Source organism: Saimiri boliviensis, chromosome 18 (genome assembly GCF_048565385.1).
Source record: "Saimiri boliviensis isolate mSaiBol1 chromosome 18, mSaiBol1.pri, whole genome shotgun sequence".
Lineage (NCBI taxonomy): Eukaryota > Metazoa > Chordata > Mammalia > Primates > Cebidae > Saimiri > Saimiri boliviensis.
In genome coordinates this window covers 279,976-296,445 of record NC_133466.1, presented here as the reverse complement: position 1 = coordinate 296,445, position 16,470 = coordinate 279,976, and the positions used below count along the sequence as shown (strand labels likewise).

Below are 16,470 nucleotides of genomic sequence, written 5' to 3'. Positions count from 1 at the left end.
ATCCTGGAAATCCACTTCTGTTTTTTGAGACAGGGTCTTGATCTGTTGCCAGGCTGGAGTGCGGTGGCACAATCTCAACTCACTGCAACCTCCGCCTCCCAGATTCAAGCAATTCTGCCGAAGTCTCCTCAGACTACAGGTGTATGCCATCATGCCTGACTAATTTTTTTTTTTTTTTTTTTTTTTTTTTTTTGAGACGGAGTTTCGCTCTCGTTACCCAGGCTGGAGTGCAATGGCGCGGTCTCGGCTCGCCGCAACCTCCGCCTCCTGGGTTCAGGCATTTCTCCTGTCTCAGCCTCCTGAGTAGCTGGGATTATAGGCACGCAGCACCATGCCCAGCTAACATTTTGTATTTTTAGTAGAGATGGGGTTTCACCTTGTTGACCAGGATGGTCTCAATCTCTTGACCTCGTGATCCACCCGCCTCGGCCTCCCAAAGTGCTGGGATTACAGGCTTGAGCCATCGCGCCCGGCGTTTTTTTTGTATTTTTATTAGAGATGGGGTTTCACCATGTTGGCCAGAATGGTCTCGATCTCTTGACCTTGTCATCCCTCGGTCTCCCAAAGTGTTGGGATTATAGGTGTGAGCCTGGCCTGAATATACACTTTTAAGCTGACTTTTAACCATAGTGCTTATTTATTTTTATTAGAGATGGAGTCTCACTCTGTCGCCCAGGCTGGAGTGCAGTGGCATGATCACGGCTCACTGCAACCTCTGTCTCCTGGGTTCAAGCAATTCTCCTGCCTCAGCCTCCTGAGTATCTAGGATTACAGGCGTGCGCCACCACGCCTGGCTGATTTTTTGTATTTTTAGTAGAGACGATATTTCACCAGGTTGGCCAGGCTGGTCTTGAACTCCTGAACTCAAGTGATCTGCCTGCCTCAGCCTCCCAAAGTGCTGTGATTAGGGGCATGAGCCACCACACCTGGCCTATAGTGCTCTTTTCAAAAAGTTTACTTAAATCTCTTATTACTCAACTTCAGCCAGGCCACACGGCCAATATTTCTGACTTTTGAACTTTACCAAAGGCAACCTCCCAGGTGAAAACAGTAAGCCTTAGCCACTAAGCTATAGTGTTGGATGCTTGGACTATTCCCAGAAGAAGTCTGGAGCATCCAATTCTGAGCTTGCAAAGGCTTTTAACTGCTCAAGATAACTTTTATAGCTAACTACGACATGAACCCCTGAATTCCTGTTTGCTTGATGGTGGAAACCAAGAGAAAGTACCTCTGTGTGTTTACAAAGTCAACTCCCCAGGACTCTTTTGTTTTTGTGAGACAGAGTTTCTCTTTGCTGTCCAGGCTGGAGTGCAGTGGCACGATCTCGGCTTAGTGAAACCTCTGCCTCCTGGGTTCAGGCAATTCTCATGACCTAGCCTCCTGAGTAGCTGGGATTACAAGTGCCTGCCTCCACACCTGGCTGATTTTTAATATTTTAGTAGAGACAGGGTTTCACCGTGTAGCCCAGGCTGTTCTCAAACTCCTAAGCTCAGGCAGTCCACCCGTCTCGGCCTCCCAGAGTGCTCGGATTACAGACTTGAGCCACTGGGCCTGGCCTATTTACTTTTTATTGCTAGTATATAGAAACCAAATGGTGTTTATATGTTGATGTATTTGGCAGCCTTGCTAAATTCAGTTATAGAAGATTCATAAGATGACATGACACCATCATGTCATCTGCCAATAATGGTAGTTATATTTCCAGTTGTTCAGCTTTTTCCTTCCCCTTTTACACTGGCTAAGCCTTTCAGTAAAATGCTGAAAACAGATGTCCTTGACTTACTTCTCTCAGAGAGGAAGCTTTCAGTATCCAACCATTAATTATGATATTTCCTATTGAGTTTCTAAAATGCCCTTATCCCATTAAGGAAATAGGTTTCCTTTCATTCTGAGTTTAAGAAGGATTTCAAAAATCTTTTAAAATCATTTTAAAATCATGAATGATTGTTAAATTTTATTTTCTTCCATCTATTGATATGATTGTTTTATTTTTCACCTTTATTCTGTTAATGTGTCAAATTATGTTGATTTTCTGTTGAACCTCTTTACATTCCTGGGATAAAACTGACTTGGTCATGATGCCTTATTCTTTTTATGTACAGCTGGATTCAGTTTGAAATTCTTGATGCATTACAATGATTAACACCTTAAATTGACCTTTTAATATAGGCTACAACAGTGTTCTGAGTTGTTTTTTTATTAAATATACTTTAAATTCTAGGGTATATGTGCAGCTCATGCAGGATTGTTACATAGGTATACAAGTGCCATGGTGGTTTACTGCATCCATCCCCCTGTCATCTATGTTGGGTATTTCTCCTAATATTACCGTCCCCAATCCCCCAACCCCCTGCTATCCCTCCCCTACCTCTCCTACCCCCTAACAGGCCCCAGTATGTAATGTTCCCCTCCCTGTGTTCATGTGTCCATGTGTTCTCATTGTTCAACAACCACTTATGAGTGAGTACATTCAGTGTTTTGTTTTCTGTTCTTGTGTCAGTTCGCTGAGAATGATGGTTTCCAGCTTCATCCATGTCCCTGCAAAGGACATGAAGTCATCCTTTTTTATGGCTGCATAGTATTCCATGGTGTGTATATGCCACATTTTCTTTATCCAGTCTGTCATTGATGGGCATTTGGGTTGGTTCCAAGTCTTTGCTATTGTAAACAGTGCCACAATTAACATTCGTGTGCATATGTCTTTATAATAGAATGATTTATAATCCTTTGGGTATATACCCAGTAATGGGATTGCAAATGGTATTTCTATTTCTAGATCCTTGAGGAATTGCCACACTGTCTTGTACAATGATTGAACTAATTTACACTCCCACCATTAGTGTAAAAGCATTCCTCCTTCTTCACATCCTCTCCAGCGTCTGTCTACAGATTTTTTAATGATCATCATTCTCACTGGTGTGAGATGGTATCTCAGTGTGGTTTTGATTTGCATTTCTCTAATGACCATGATGATGAGCATTTTTTCATATGTTTGTTGGCCACATAAATGTCTTCTTTTGAAAAGTGTCTGTTCATATCCTTTGCCCACTTTTCGATGGGGTTGGTTTTTTTCTTATAAATTTAAGTTCTTTGTAGATTCTGGATGTTAGCCCTTTGTCAGATGGGTAGATTGCAAAATATTTTTCCCATCCTGTTGGCTGCCAGTTCACTCTAATGATTGTTTCTTTTGCTGTACAGAAGCCCTTAAGTTTAATTAGATCCCATTTGTCTATTTTGGCTTTTGTTGCCATTGCTTTTGGTATTTTAGTCATGAAGTCCTTGCCTATGCCTATGTCCTGAATTGTATTGCCTCGGTTTTCTTCAAGGGTTTTTATTGTGTTAGGTCTTATGTTTAAATCTTTAATCCATCTGGAGTTAATTTTTGTATAAGGTGTAAGAAAGGAGTCCAATTTCAGCTTTCTGCACATGGCTAGCCAGTTTTCCCAACACTATTTGTTAAACGGAATTCTTTCTTCATTGCTTGTTTTTGTCTGGTTTGTCAAAGATCAGAGGGTTGAAGATGTGTGGCGTTACTTCTGACACCTCTGTTCTGTTTCATTGGTCTATATCTCTGTTTTGGTACCAATACCATGCTATTTTGATTACTGTAGCCTTGTAGTATAGTTTGAAGTCAGGTAGCGTGATGACTCCAGCTTTATTCTTTTTGCTTAGGATTGTCTTGGCTATGTGGGCTCTTTTTTGGTTCCATATGAAGTTTAAGGTTGTTTTTCCAGTTCTGTGAAGAAGGTCAATGGTAGCTTGATGGGGATAGTATTGAATCTGTAAATTACTTTGGACAGTATGGCCAGTTTCATGATATTGATTCTTCCTAACCATGAGCATGGAATGTTTTTCCATCTGTGTCCTCTCTTATTTCCTTGAGCAGTGGATTGTAGTTCTCCTTGAAGAGGTCCTTCATGTCCTTTGTTAGTTGTATTCCTTGGTATTTTATTTCTTTGTAGCAATTGTGAATGGGAGTTCATTCATGATGTGACCTGATGAGGTCCTGTTGGCTTTCCAAGTAAAGAATGGATGGCATTGATACCCAGATCACCTTTGGATCCATTGCTCTTGTTTAGTTTGTCTCTTGATTTTCGGTCAGGGGAACTTCTTTTTGGGATTGCCTTGTATTTTAACATCTTAAATTTAACATACTAAGAATTTAACATGTTAATATAAAGATATGACCCACTTCATGAATTGTTGTAAAGATTATTATGTGTCACTCTTATAAATGATGTAATTGTCAGATATTTAATGTAATGAAAATCCATTTACTATGCAATGTTAATTGAAAAAGTAGGGTGAAGTATGATCTCATTTCTTGAAAATTATAGAGATGGCTGGGCGCGGTGGCTTATGCCTGTACTCCCAGCACCTTGGGAGGCCAAGGCGGGTGGATTGCCTGAGGTCAGGAGTTCATGACTAGCCTGATCAACGTAGTGAAACCTCTCTCTACTAGAAATACAAAAAATTAGCCAGGCATGGTAGTGGGCATCTATAATCCCAGCTACTCAGGAGGCTGAGGCAGGAGAGTCACTTGAACCTGGGAGGCAGAGGTTGCAGTGAGACGAGATTGCACCATTGCACTCCAGTGTATGCAATAAGAGTGAGACTCCGTCTCAAAAAAAAAAATAGAGACATGATACATGTATACATGTATATATGTGTATAGTTGTACATATATGCATATGTACAAAATCTGACTTTGTGCTGGCTTTTTTTTTTTTAATAGTGTCTCCTGTTGCCCAGGCGGGCTCTCACTGCAACCTCCCCCTCCCAGGTTCAAGTGATTCTTGTGCCTCAGCCCCTTGAGTAGTTGGGATTACAGGCATACACCACCACACTGGGCTAATTTTTTTGTATTTTTAGCAGAGATGGGATTTCACCATGTTGGCCAGGCTGGTCTCAAACTCCTGGCCTCAAGTGATCTGCCCACCTTGGCCTCCCAAAGTGCTGGAATTACAGGCATGAGTCACTGAGCCTGGCCTCTGCTGGCTTTTCTGTAGTCCAAATTTTCTATAATAAAATCCTATTTTATTTTTGTATTAAGAAAAATAAATCTGTAAGTTATTTTTAAGAGAAAGCAATCATGTTCATTACAGCATTGTGCAGAATAGTTACTAGTTGGAAACTACTTAAATTTCCAGTAATGGGATAATGGTATGTTATGGGGTATTTTGATTTCTACATTAAAATGTTAATTATTTGTTTTTCAAATTTTACATTGCTTGGTATTTTTATTTTGTTTTAGGTAAACTTTGGAGTCGGAGTTTAAAACTAGCTTATACTCTACTTAATAAACTGACTAATAAGAATGAGCCTCTACTTAAACCTGGAGACAGAGTAAGTAACTAGAATGCCGCTTTGTTGGAATGAGCAAAAGCAGAGACTTAAATAATCTGTTTCATTGAAATTAGTGTTCTATCATTTGGTTAGAATTATAGCATTAATACAAGGGATTTAAAATCAGCAATGAAGGCTGGGCGTGGTGGCTCTCATCTGTAATCCTAGCACTTTGGGAGGCCGAGGCGGATGGACTGCCTGAGCTCAGGAGTTTGAGACCATCCTGGGCAACATGGTAAAACCCTGTCTCTACTAAAAATACAAAAAATCAGCTGGGCATGGTGGTATGCGCCTGTAATCCTAGCTACTCGGGAGGCTGAGACACAAGAATCGCTTGAACCCTGGAGGTGACAGAGTGATACTCGATCTCAAAAAAAAAAAAAAAAAAAATTCAGCAGTGAAGAATATTAAATATGGCAAAGTTTGTGACACAGAGTAAAGCAATATTATTTTTCTGTACTCATTGTCCTCTGTTTCTTCATCTTCTCTTCTGTTTGACTTCATATATGTTGATATTAAAAATATTAGATTCCAGAGCTTAGATCTTATGAATTAAAAGCTAAAGGTCTGAAACCCTGCTGTGAAATTCTATATGCCTTATATTTATCTTCTTCCCTATTCTGTGTGTCCAGGTAGCCTCCTTGTACCTATCTGTCAAAATAGGGTGCTAGAGGCTTCTTCTCTGGTGCTACACTGCCCTATATGGTTGGCAGTAGCTATGTGGGGCTATTTAAATTAACCAAAATTAAATAAGATAAAAAATTTAGTTTCTTAGTCGCACAAGCCACATTTTAAGGGCTCAGTAGGAGTGTGGCTAGTATCTACTGTACTGATAGCTTGGAGGTAAAACATTTACATTATCTTAGAATGTTTTTTGGACAGTACTGCTGTAGGCAAGATGGACCAGACCTGAGGACCCCCAGTATACTATAAAGTCGAGGGTGGAAAACAGAACATGAAAGTGAGCATACCAGTGAGATCCGGTGGTGAGAAGTCACCTGTGTCAGATCACCCAACATGGAAACTGCAGGTCAACAAGCTGGCAGACAGTTCCAAGTAACTCTTTCAGTGCCGAACTTTTACATACGAACTGTTAGCCGAGGACTTTTAAGAAGGAAATGCCATTATGAGCGAATACCAAAAGGGAAAGGAAGAAGGGGAGTGAGAAAGAGACGGGGAAGGGAAGGGAGGAAGGAAGAAACGAACCTGAAGGAAAGCTAGACGTAGAGAACGGCACTTCTAAAAAGCGGGTACTGATACTCCTGGAAATCTGAGACGAAGGTGTTTCATAAATGAAGAAAAGGATGTCAGTAGGAAAGGCTGAGAGACGGAAAGTAGGGTAAAATTGGACAAAAAGACTCAATCAAGAAGACCTAACATCTGACTAATAATGAGTCCAGAAAGAGAAAGGAGAACAGAAAGTAGAACATTTTAAATGAAAATAGTGATTCAGGACAATATCCCAGACCTGGAGAGTGTAAATGTCCAAGGATGCACATGAAAACACCTGCCCATGATACTGCATAATACCAGGGTACAGAAAAGAACCCCAGAGCTTTGAAGGGAAAAGTAGGATTGGCAGTCACACTGGCTTTGGGATTTCTCACTGGTAAAACTGGAAGAGAGTGGAATGATGCTTCGGAAATTCAGAGGCAATATTATTTTTGACGTATAATTCTATTCCCAGAGATTCAACAGATTTGAGAATGCAATAGCCATTTCAGACATGCAGGACTCAGAAATACTTGGCTCACAAGCACTTTCTTGGCTAGCTCTTAGAAGATGTCCCTCAGCCATGTAAGCAAGTGGGGTGCAAGCGGGAGGGCCACAGTAGATGCCCAGGATGATCACTAGCAGCAGGCCAAGGAGTGGCACAGTGAATATCAGGAGAACCCAGACCCCAGGATGGGGTGGCGTCGTCAGCAGCAGGGGACACTCATGGCTCCACTGAGCGGATGGTTATTTGGAAAATGATACTAGCAGGTATTTGACCCATCTGACGAAGTATTTTAAAACAAATTAGAGAATACACAGGAAAGCAAATAAAGTAGAAATGGTGGTGGCTGTTACCAGAAAAGAAAGGAAATGTGTACTTGGCTATAAAAATGTAAATAGTTTAAGAACATTACTAAAAACATGATACTTTATGATATATTGTGCTCATAGATGTGACTTTACTATGCTTTAGAATGAATTTAGGAATCACTGATTTAATTTTCTTGAAAAAACTTCTTTTATTATTTTTTTTTTGAGACAGAGTTTCGCTCTTGTTACCCAGGCTGGAGTGCAATGGCTCAATCTTGGCTCACCGCAACCTCCGCCTCCTGGGTTCAAGCAGTTCTCCTGCCTCAGCCTCCCGAGTAGCTGGGACTACAGGCGTGCGCCACCATGCCCAGCTAATTTTTGTATTTTTAGTAGAGATGGGGTTTCACCATGCTGATCTTGTGATCCAACCGCCTTGGCCTCCCAAAGTGCTGGGATTATAGGCGTGAGCCACTGCGCCCGGCCAAAAAAAATTCTTACAAGGATAAAGACTTTCAGATACTTTCTTGACTTGGAAGATAATCTCTATGGTTAGGTAAATAATAGTAAAATTAACAAGGTCACACTGATAGAGTTGAAGAAATTGGTGGCAAATTCAGCCTCCTATAATATTATACTTTGTAAAAGTGAACACAGCTTTTCATTACAAATTCTGTGAAAATATACTTTTCATTCCAAACATCTAGTCTCAAGGTTATAGGTTACAGTTCTGGTCAACCACTATTAAAACCAAATTTCGAAGGAAAACCTTGCCCTTTTCAACAAACAACCTTGTTAGAAACTAAATTCCCAGACTTCAAGTACAGAATAAGTATAGATACAGCTTACATTTTGTTTTACAGAGTGAAGGCTCTTACTAGTTGTTCATCACTGTGTGTTCTCAAGGGCCCTGAGTTAACAGTCTCTACTCAGTTAAATACTATTTGGACTTGTTCCTTAATGGTTTCAAGCACAATTATTACAATATTTGGGGCTAACAAAAATTTTATTTTGTAACTACCTTTTAATTTAGCTAGATATTGTAAAAATTGGAAATTTGGATGATGGGAGAAGGAAAGGGGGGAGGAATGTGAGAAGGCTAACTTCATTTCTTTGTGCTGTTGTAGGTGGCGCTCGTGTTTCCAAATAGTGACCCCGTGATGTTCATGGTTGCGTTTTATGGGTGTCTCCTGGCAGAGCTGGTTCCTGTCCCCATAGAAGTGCCATTAACGAGAAAGGTAATAAACCCGTGGCTGAGGTCCCACCTGGTTCAGTTCTGAACTTGAGTCTCGACACAACCAGTGGTATCTTGCATGGTTTTCGCTGAATGTGGGCAGGCAGCAAGCAGCTGTTTTGACGGAGGAGAGGAAGCTAGTAGTTGACAGGCTGGCCAAGACTCAAGAGAAATCAGATGCCATTTTTTGTTTTTTGTCTTTTTTTTGAGACAGAGTCTTGCTCTGTCGCCAGGCGCCAGGCTGGAGTGCAGTGGCGCGATCTCAGCTCACTGCAACCTCTGCCTCCTGGGTTCAAGCAATTCTCCTGCCTCAGCCTCCTGAGTAGCTGGGACTACAGATACACGCCACCATGCCCAGCTAGTTTTTGTATTTTTAGTAGAGACGGGGTTTCACCATGTTGGCCAGGATGGTCTCCATGTCTTGATCTCATGATCTGCCTGCTTCAGCCTCCCAAAGTGTTGAGATTACAGGCGTGAGCCACCACACCCGGCCCAGATGCCGTTTTATCTGACTTTCTTCTTGCTGGTGAGAGAGGCACTGAGAACAGTTTTGCTGGTGATGCTCCCACACCACACTTTTTTTTTTTTTTTAAAAACGGAGTTTCGCTCTTGTTACCCAGGCTGGAGTGCAATGGCGCGGTCTCGGCTCACCACAACTTCCGCCTCCTGGGTTCAGGCAATTCTCCTGCCTCAGCCTCCTGAGTAGCTGGGATTACAGGCACACGCCACCATGCCCAGCTAATTTTTTGTATTTCTAGTAGAGATGGGGTTTCACCATGTTGACCAGGATGGTCTCGATCTCTTGACCTTGTGATCCACCCGCCTCGGCCTCCCAAAGTGCTGGGATTACAGGCTTGAGCCACCGCACCCGGCTCCACACCACACTTTTATTGGGTGGAGCTGTTCTGTCACCTGTGTGAATTCTCCAACAGAAATGATAGCCATTTTTTCCTTTAATGAATATAATTATGATTCAATAAGATTTTATTAAACTTTTCCTCAAAACCATATGTTTATAGAAAATAGTTATTATTTCTTAGGGATAAATATATCATTACAGTGAGATAGGTCACTTCTCAGAGGCAGTTTTAAATAAACAAAATGGAAATTCTTGCGTTTCTGTTCATGACAGTGAGCAGTTTTGGTTGCTGTTTAGATGGCTATAACATTTTGAATGTAAATATCAGTAATCTGTTTACTAAAAAGTCATTTAGAAGTAGACAAGGCGTGTATGTTAGGGTGTTCTGGCATCCTGTCCCAGACTTTAGGCAGTTGTTAACATAAGCATTATTCACAAATAGTCAAGAATCCCAAAAGTAAAATTTGCAGATAAAACTAGTGTATTGCAAAGGATAATATATGATGAGCAGGTATTTGAATGCGGTGATTCTTAGGAGTAAAACTAGAGATTTGTCAAGTTTATATGAACAAAATGACAAAATTTTGCTGAGGAATACAGAAGACTTGGCTACAAGGAAACGTGTTTCTGTGTGGAAATAATTAATATTGTTAATGACCAGGCCTATCCAGGTTAATTTGCAAATTTCAAACATGATCCAATAGAAATTTCAATGCCATTAATTTTGGAGTTTATTAAAATGCTTCTAAATGTCATTTGTAAGAATAAACTTTGAGAAATTAGCCCATTATATTTTATATTGTACCACAAAAACAAACCAAAATTATCTTTTACATTTAAACAGAGTTGTCACATTTTCATGAACGATTTCTATGAAAAGATCATATATATCAATAATAGGACTGAATTGTTCTGGATGAACGAAAGATCTGTTCTCTGTGCATGACCTGGAGCACCGAGGGGCTGGCGCTGCTCTGAGCACCCCATTTCCACACTGTCACTCTGCTTTCTGCAGGATGCAGGCAGCCAGCAAGTTGGGTTTCTGCTGGGCAGCTGTGGGGTCTCCTTGGCCCTGACCACAGACGCTTGTCAGAAAGGCCTCCCCAAGGCACAGACGGGAGAGGTGGCAGCTTTCAAAGGTGAGACCTGCCTAGGGAAGGGGAGTCAGTGTTCCGATTGTGGTCTATGTTAAACTGTCTCCAGGCATGCTGTTCCAGAAATTAAACATGACGGAGGTGACTGAGTCTTCAGCAAAAGTGATTGCTTGTTTAAGGCCTTGTGAATCTCGGTTTTCCTTGTGAATCTCGGTTTTCATCTGGCTTAGTGTCTCGACCTGTACTGTCTGATGTGGTAGCCACTGGCCAGATGTACCTTTTTAAATTAAATAAAATGAATTGAGACTAAAACTTGCACTCCTCAGTCACAAGTGCTGCATGCTGCAAGCCAGTATTGCATGTCGGAGGTGCAGGCTTTCAGTGTGGGGAGCAGAGGTGTCTTTGACTGCTTGCTGTTCTGTCACCTGTCTGTGTGTCCCAGGATGGCCTCCCCTTTCCTGGCTGGTGATTGATGGGAAGCATCTAGCCAAGCCCCCCAAGGACTGGCACCCTCTGGCCCAGGACACAGGGACTGGGACCGCCTACATTGAGGTAATGACCATTCCTAACTCAGAGCATGTAAAAGCATGCCCCACAGGCTTAAGTCTTGCTTTTCATAAGAATTTAAGTTGTGAGATATATACATGTGTGTGTGTATATATATATATATATATATATATAATATATATATATATATTTTAATTTTGGCCTAAGAGTTCTTGTTTTATCTCTGCCTCAGAAATCTGGAGTGTCATATAGATCCTTGCTCAGATCCTTCCAGGTTTCTCTCTTACCTAATTCTCTCCTAACTTGCCCCCTGGGGATGGAGACAGTTGTGATAGAGCCCATGTCACAGCATTGCCCTCGGGTACCTGCCCAGGAGGAGCCATGAGTTCAACTGAAGCATCCCCTCAGCAGCCAGGGCTTGCCATGCACCTGGGCCTCATGGGATGGTTAGCAGAAAGACACTGACCAGTTCTTCCTTTGAAGATTCTGTCAGTCTCCATTCTGTCTGTTGTCAGCTGTAGAAATACCATATAATGTTTTTTTCCTTGACATCTTTCAGTATAAAACCAGCAAAGAAGGCAGTACAGTGGGCGTCACTGTGTCTCATGCATCCCTGCTGGCACAGTGCCGGGCTCTGACCCAGGCATGCGGGTACTCAGAAGGTAAGGGCCCTCGGGGTGGGGTGGTGGCCCCTCCAGCCTCACACAGATACTTGACGTACCTAATCATGTGACTGTCGCTGCACCTGTCAAAACCACCCCTGGGTAATGCCTTTGCCCATTAATCCAGGTCATGCCAGGTAGGGAGATGTACCATCTTTAGCATGTTTGTGGGATCTCTATACTGGCCAAAAGGGCATACAGCGTCTCTTATTAGAGTCCAGGCAACCCCATGCAGGGTTGTTTTCAGTAAATGCACATGGATGTTGGTTTTATAGAACATGAAACCTATGTCCCACTGATTCACTTATACACAGTACTGGGTTCACAGGCCAGCCCTGGGGGGCTGCCTTACTTTGTGACATACTGAGGGTCAGGGCATTTTTCATTCAAAAAGAGGAAAACACTCTTATTTTTCTATTACTTTATCTGTGACTGTAGTTTTGACTTATCGTCATGCATGTAAATATGTAAGTAGAATATGGTTATAGATGATCTCTTGGTAAAGTATAGTCGGCACTTGATTTACTTCAAATGTCAGATACTTAGGGAAATATTTTTAAATTAATATTTAATTGATAAGTACTAATTGTATATATTTATGGGGTACACGCTGACAAATAATTTTAAAAACTATAAAAATGGATGCATAGCAGTTTTCTTACATTGTAATACTGGAATTGAACAACACTAGAAAGTGGAATTGAATGGTATGTTTAAATATCTAAAATATAGGTGTTTAAGGCCAGGTGCAGTGGCTCACACCAGTAATCCCACCACTTTGGTAGGAGGAACACTTGAGGTCAAGAGTTTCAGACCAGCCTGGACAACATAATGAGACCCCATCTCTACAAAATAAGAGAGAAATTTTAAATAAAATTTAAAAAAGAAAGAAGTGTTAGGAAGCAAGGGGTAGGTTGAGGGCACAGCTAAAGCTTTTACTAGGGATTTGGAAAATGATTTCAGGTATTTTTTTGAGGATTTTATTAAATTCAAAAAGTTAGATCTTTGAAATCAAGACCCATGACTTTCTTTTTCTTTAGTCCAGAGCTAATGTTATGTATGTCACCTATAATTTGGGTTCTTTAGCGAGATTTGGTGGTGTGTGCCCACAGTCCCAGCTACTCGGTAGGCTGAGGTAAGAAGACTCCCTGAGCCCGGGAATTCTGGGCTGTATTGTGCTATGCCAACCGGGTTTCTGCACTAATTTTGGCAGCAACCTGGTGACCTTCTAGGAGTGGGGAACCATCAGCTTGCCAAGGAGGAGTGAACCGACCCAAGTCGGAAAGGGAGCTGGTCAAAACTTCCATGCCAATCAGTAATGGGGTTGTGCCTATGAATAGCCACTGCACTGCAGCCTGGCAACATGATAAGACCCTGTCTATAAAAATAATAGTAATAATTTGTGTTCTTTAGCCAACAGAGAAAGGATATTTATAATACTGTTGTTCATGATGCAACAGCATTGCCTGGCACACAAATCAAACTTCTCCTGTTCACCTTTGGAGTACTGTCGCCTTTGGCGAGAAGCCAGGTCTGCCCAGCCCCAGCCTCTGTCCTTTCTGCCTGTGAGGTACAAGCCAGGTTCTAGAGAGGACTTGGCCGAAAGCTCCCTAAAATGTATTAGCTGCACGCCTCTGGATGAGAAAACAGGCAAAGGAAGAGTGACTTTCTGAAGGGTGATGTGAACCACCAGCTCTATGAGATAGAGGGGAGATGCTGGATCACAGCCTCTAGGTGTGAGAATTGAGGAGCGGTGTAGAGTTGAGAAGTAAGAATATCCCTGACAGTTTTTCATCCCCACCTCTTCATTCTGAAAATATCCACTCAAAACATCTGATGAAAAGATGTGGTGTGGCCAGGTGTGGTGGCTTACGCGTGTAATCCCAGCACTTCGGGAGACTGAGGTGGGCAGATCACCGAGGTAGGAGTTTGAGACCAGCCTGGCCAACATGGTGAAATCCTGTTTCTACCAAAGATACAAAAATTAGCCGGGTGTGGTGGTGCATGCTTGTAGTCCCAGCTATTCGGGAGGCTGAGACAATTGTTTGAACCTGGGAGGCAGAGGATACAGTGAGCTGAGATCACGCCACTGCATTCCAGGCTGGTTGACAGAGCAAGACTCGGTCTCAAAAAAAAAAAAGAAAAGCAAAGAAAAGATGTGGTAACACCTTTTACAACTTCTTCAGTATATGATGTTCCTCTGCCTTCCGATTCATGCTCAGCATGGTTCTCTGCATTAGTTGCGTGACCTTCTACTCTTATGTGTTTCCAGTAATTTGAATAGATAACCAGGATTATTATTAATTGGTACATGGTATTTGGAAATGCTGTATCTGTTCCCTGAAACTTAACATGTTGATGATGTACTCACCTCCGAATTTCTCTAGAAAATGCGTCGGGCTTGTTGAGAGGTTGATCAGTGGTTTAACCTTCTTTGTCCACTTTCAGCTGAAACATTAACAAATGTGCTGGATTTCAAAAGGGATGCTGGTCTGTGGCATGGAGTGTTAACAGTGAGTGTTGTTTGCTGATGACTAATTGATTGGAACAAGGGATTGAGATGAACCTGAGCCTCTGCCTGAAACATTGTTGGGAGAGTACATTGGTTTTGTTTTGCTTTTTCTGGTGTGGCTCGGGCCTGCTTGCCCTGAGCATGTCTGCTCCCCCACAGAGCGTCATGAACAGGATGCACGTGGTCAGCGTCCCCTATGCGCTGATGAAAGCCAACCCGCTGTCCTGGATCCAGAAAGTGTGCTTCTATAAAGGTAATGGATATCCTGGTCACGGCACTCACCCTTCTTTAGGAAAAGCTCTTTGAACTCATCTTTGGTGATTAAGAAAAAATAAAGCTGACATGGAACTGCAGGTGTAGGCTGAGGAGCCATGGGACGTCTTCCTTGGTCATACCCCTGCCCAGGAGAATGGGGGTTTTCTCTGCCTCGGGCATGGCCCTCAGGGTTTCATGGGTGATGTAGTAAGATAGGGCCACTTGGTGGGTGGGGGCCTCACTTCTCTCAGTGGTTGAGGTGCCTCCTGAGACCAAGCAGGAAGCCCCAGCATGGCCACACCTGCACAGTCACCAGTCTGTGTTCTGTCTGCCCTGTGGAGCTCAGTGGCACCTTTACCAGCCACTGAGGCACTGGCTCAGCTGGGACACCATGTTGCCTTGTTCTTCCTGCTGGGCTGTGCCCCTCTGTTCAGCTCCTGGGGTCCTCAGACCTCTTGACCAGCCAGTACTAGGGGCTTGGGGAGGGACAGTGTGAGACGAAGCGGGCAGATAGGAAAAGAGCAATATGGAGCTTCTAAGAAAATATTAATGTTGGAAATGGATCTGAGTTTTTGATGTCTAAATTGTACCTCAGAGTTGATTTTTGTGGAAAAAGTGTTGAGGGTTAGTTAGATTGCATGTGAGACACAGCTGCAGAGAGCTTGTGACCTGGGAGCTAAGTGTTGAGTCTCTTTGTGTGTGTGCACCTCTGTGTGGGATGAGGTGCACATGTGTGTAGGTGTGTGAGGGCGCCAGCCCTTGTGACGGAGGGATGTCTGTGCCATCCTCTCTCTGCAGCTCGGGCCGCGCTGGTGAAGTCACGAGACATGCACTGGTCTCTCCTAGCTCAGCGAGGCCAGAGGGATGTCAGCCTCAGTTCACTGCGAATGCTGATTGTGGCAGATGGTGCCAACCCGTGTGAGTGAGCCTGTGCGCCTGTGGCGTAGCCCACAGTGTCCCCTCCTGCAAACCTAAGTAGAATACACTGAGAAGCAAAACTGAGCTGTTTACACATCATTTCTATGACATGGAACATCTTGGTGATTCACTGGCTTACCTCATGCATGTTTATTAGGCCACTAGATTTAAAAGCAATTTTAATACAGTTGATGAAAGGTACATGCCTTAATGAGAGTCATCTTTCTTTACTAATTACCAGATTATGCTGTGGCCTGGGGGTTCCTGTTTCTCTTCGGACCTCATCCCCAACCTCCTGCCCTTTGTTCTGGTGCCCCCACCTCTCTGGTTTCTGGCTTAACTTCTCCCACCAGGACCCAACGACTCTTCCTTCTGGTTTCCCTGGGTGGCCCCCAGATCTTCCCAGGAGGAGCTCCCTGTGGCTGCTGCCTGAGCACCTTGGACTTCCTGTGTACAGTGGTCTGAGTGATGACTGCTTTTGTCAGAGCTGCACACATGTGAGCTCTGGGGCCCAGGACTGTCCACGGTCGGACTCGGTACTTCCTCGGGGGAAGCCTCAGGTGATGCTGGTCACACAGGGGCTCCTGTTGCAGCACGCATCTGTTGACCAGATATTGGGGCTTTTCTTGATTGTTAACTTGCATCACTGTCTAGGCATTGGAGACTACCCTGGTTCAGAAGCTGACATTTCGTCTTATCCCTTCTCCAGTGTAGCCCAAGAGATGGAACCCCCGGTATCCCCCATCTCTTGGGAGGGCACCCCACCTTTCAGCATGCCCAGAGCCTCTCATTCTCAGGTCTACACCTGAGACAGGCAGGGCCTGCTTCTGGGTTCTGCAGCATTGCTCAGGTCTCTGTGTCTCCACCCCATGCCCACTGCCTCTCTGTGGTCCACATGGTGGAATCAGCGTGCCACCCCTCCAGTGCCTCCTCCCGTGGCACTCCCCAGTCGCTGCGCCTGATCCTTGCAGTGCCGTGCGGCTTGTCAACCACCGTATGCAGCGCCTTCCTGTCCCTAGTGATGCCCTTTCTGCCCTTTATAGCACCAAACCGTCTGTGGC

The 16,470-nt window shown here is 43.4% G+C and overlaps 1 protein-coding gene across 6 annotated transcripts in view; it reads left to right on the top strand.

Annotated features, from left to right (window-relative positions):
• The window catches only part of DIP2A (disco interacting protein 2 homolog A), a 112,849-nt gene that overhangs the window by 67,113 nt on the left and 29,266 nt on the right, over window positions 1-16,470 (top strand). For all 6 annotated transcript variants that reach the window (XM_039480381.2, XM_039480379.2, XM_039480377.2 and 3 more), the window contains 8 exons: window positions 5,255-5,346; window positions 8,496-8,606; window positions 10,477-10,600; window positions 10,998-11,107; window positions 11,622-11,724; window positions 14,173-14,237; window positions 14,396-14,489; window positions 15,290-15,409. In XM_039480381.2, the coding sequence (XP_039336315.1) occupies window positions 5,255-5,346; window positions 8,496-8,606; window positions 10,477-10,600; window positions 10,998-11,107; window positions 11,622-11,724; window positions 14,173-14,237; window positions 14,396-14,489; window positions 15,290-15,409 (819 nt within the window). The remainder of the gene's footprint in view (window positions 1-5,254; window positions 5,347-8,495; window positions 8,607-10,476; window positions 10,601-10,997; window positions 11,108-11,621; window positions 11,725-14,172; window positions 14,238-14,395; window positions 14,490-15,289; window positions 15,410-16,470) is intronic.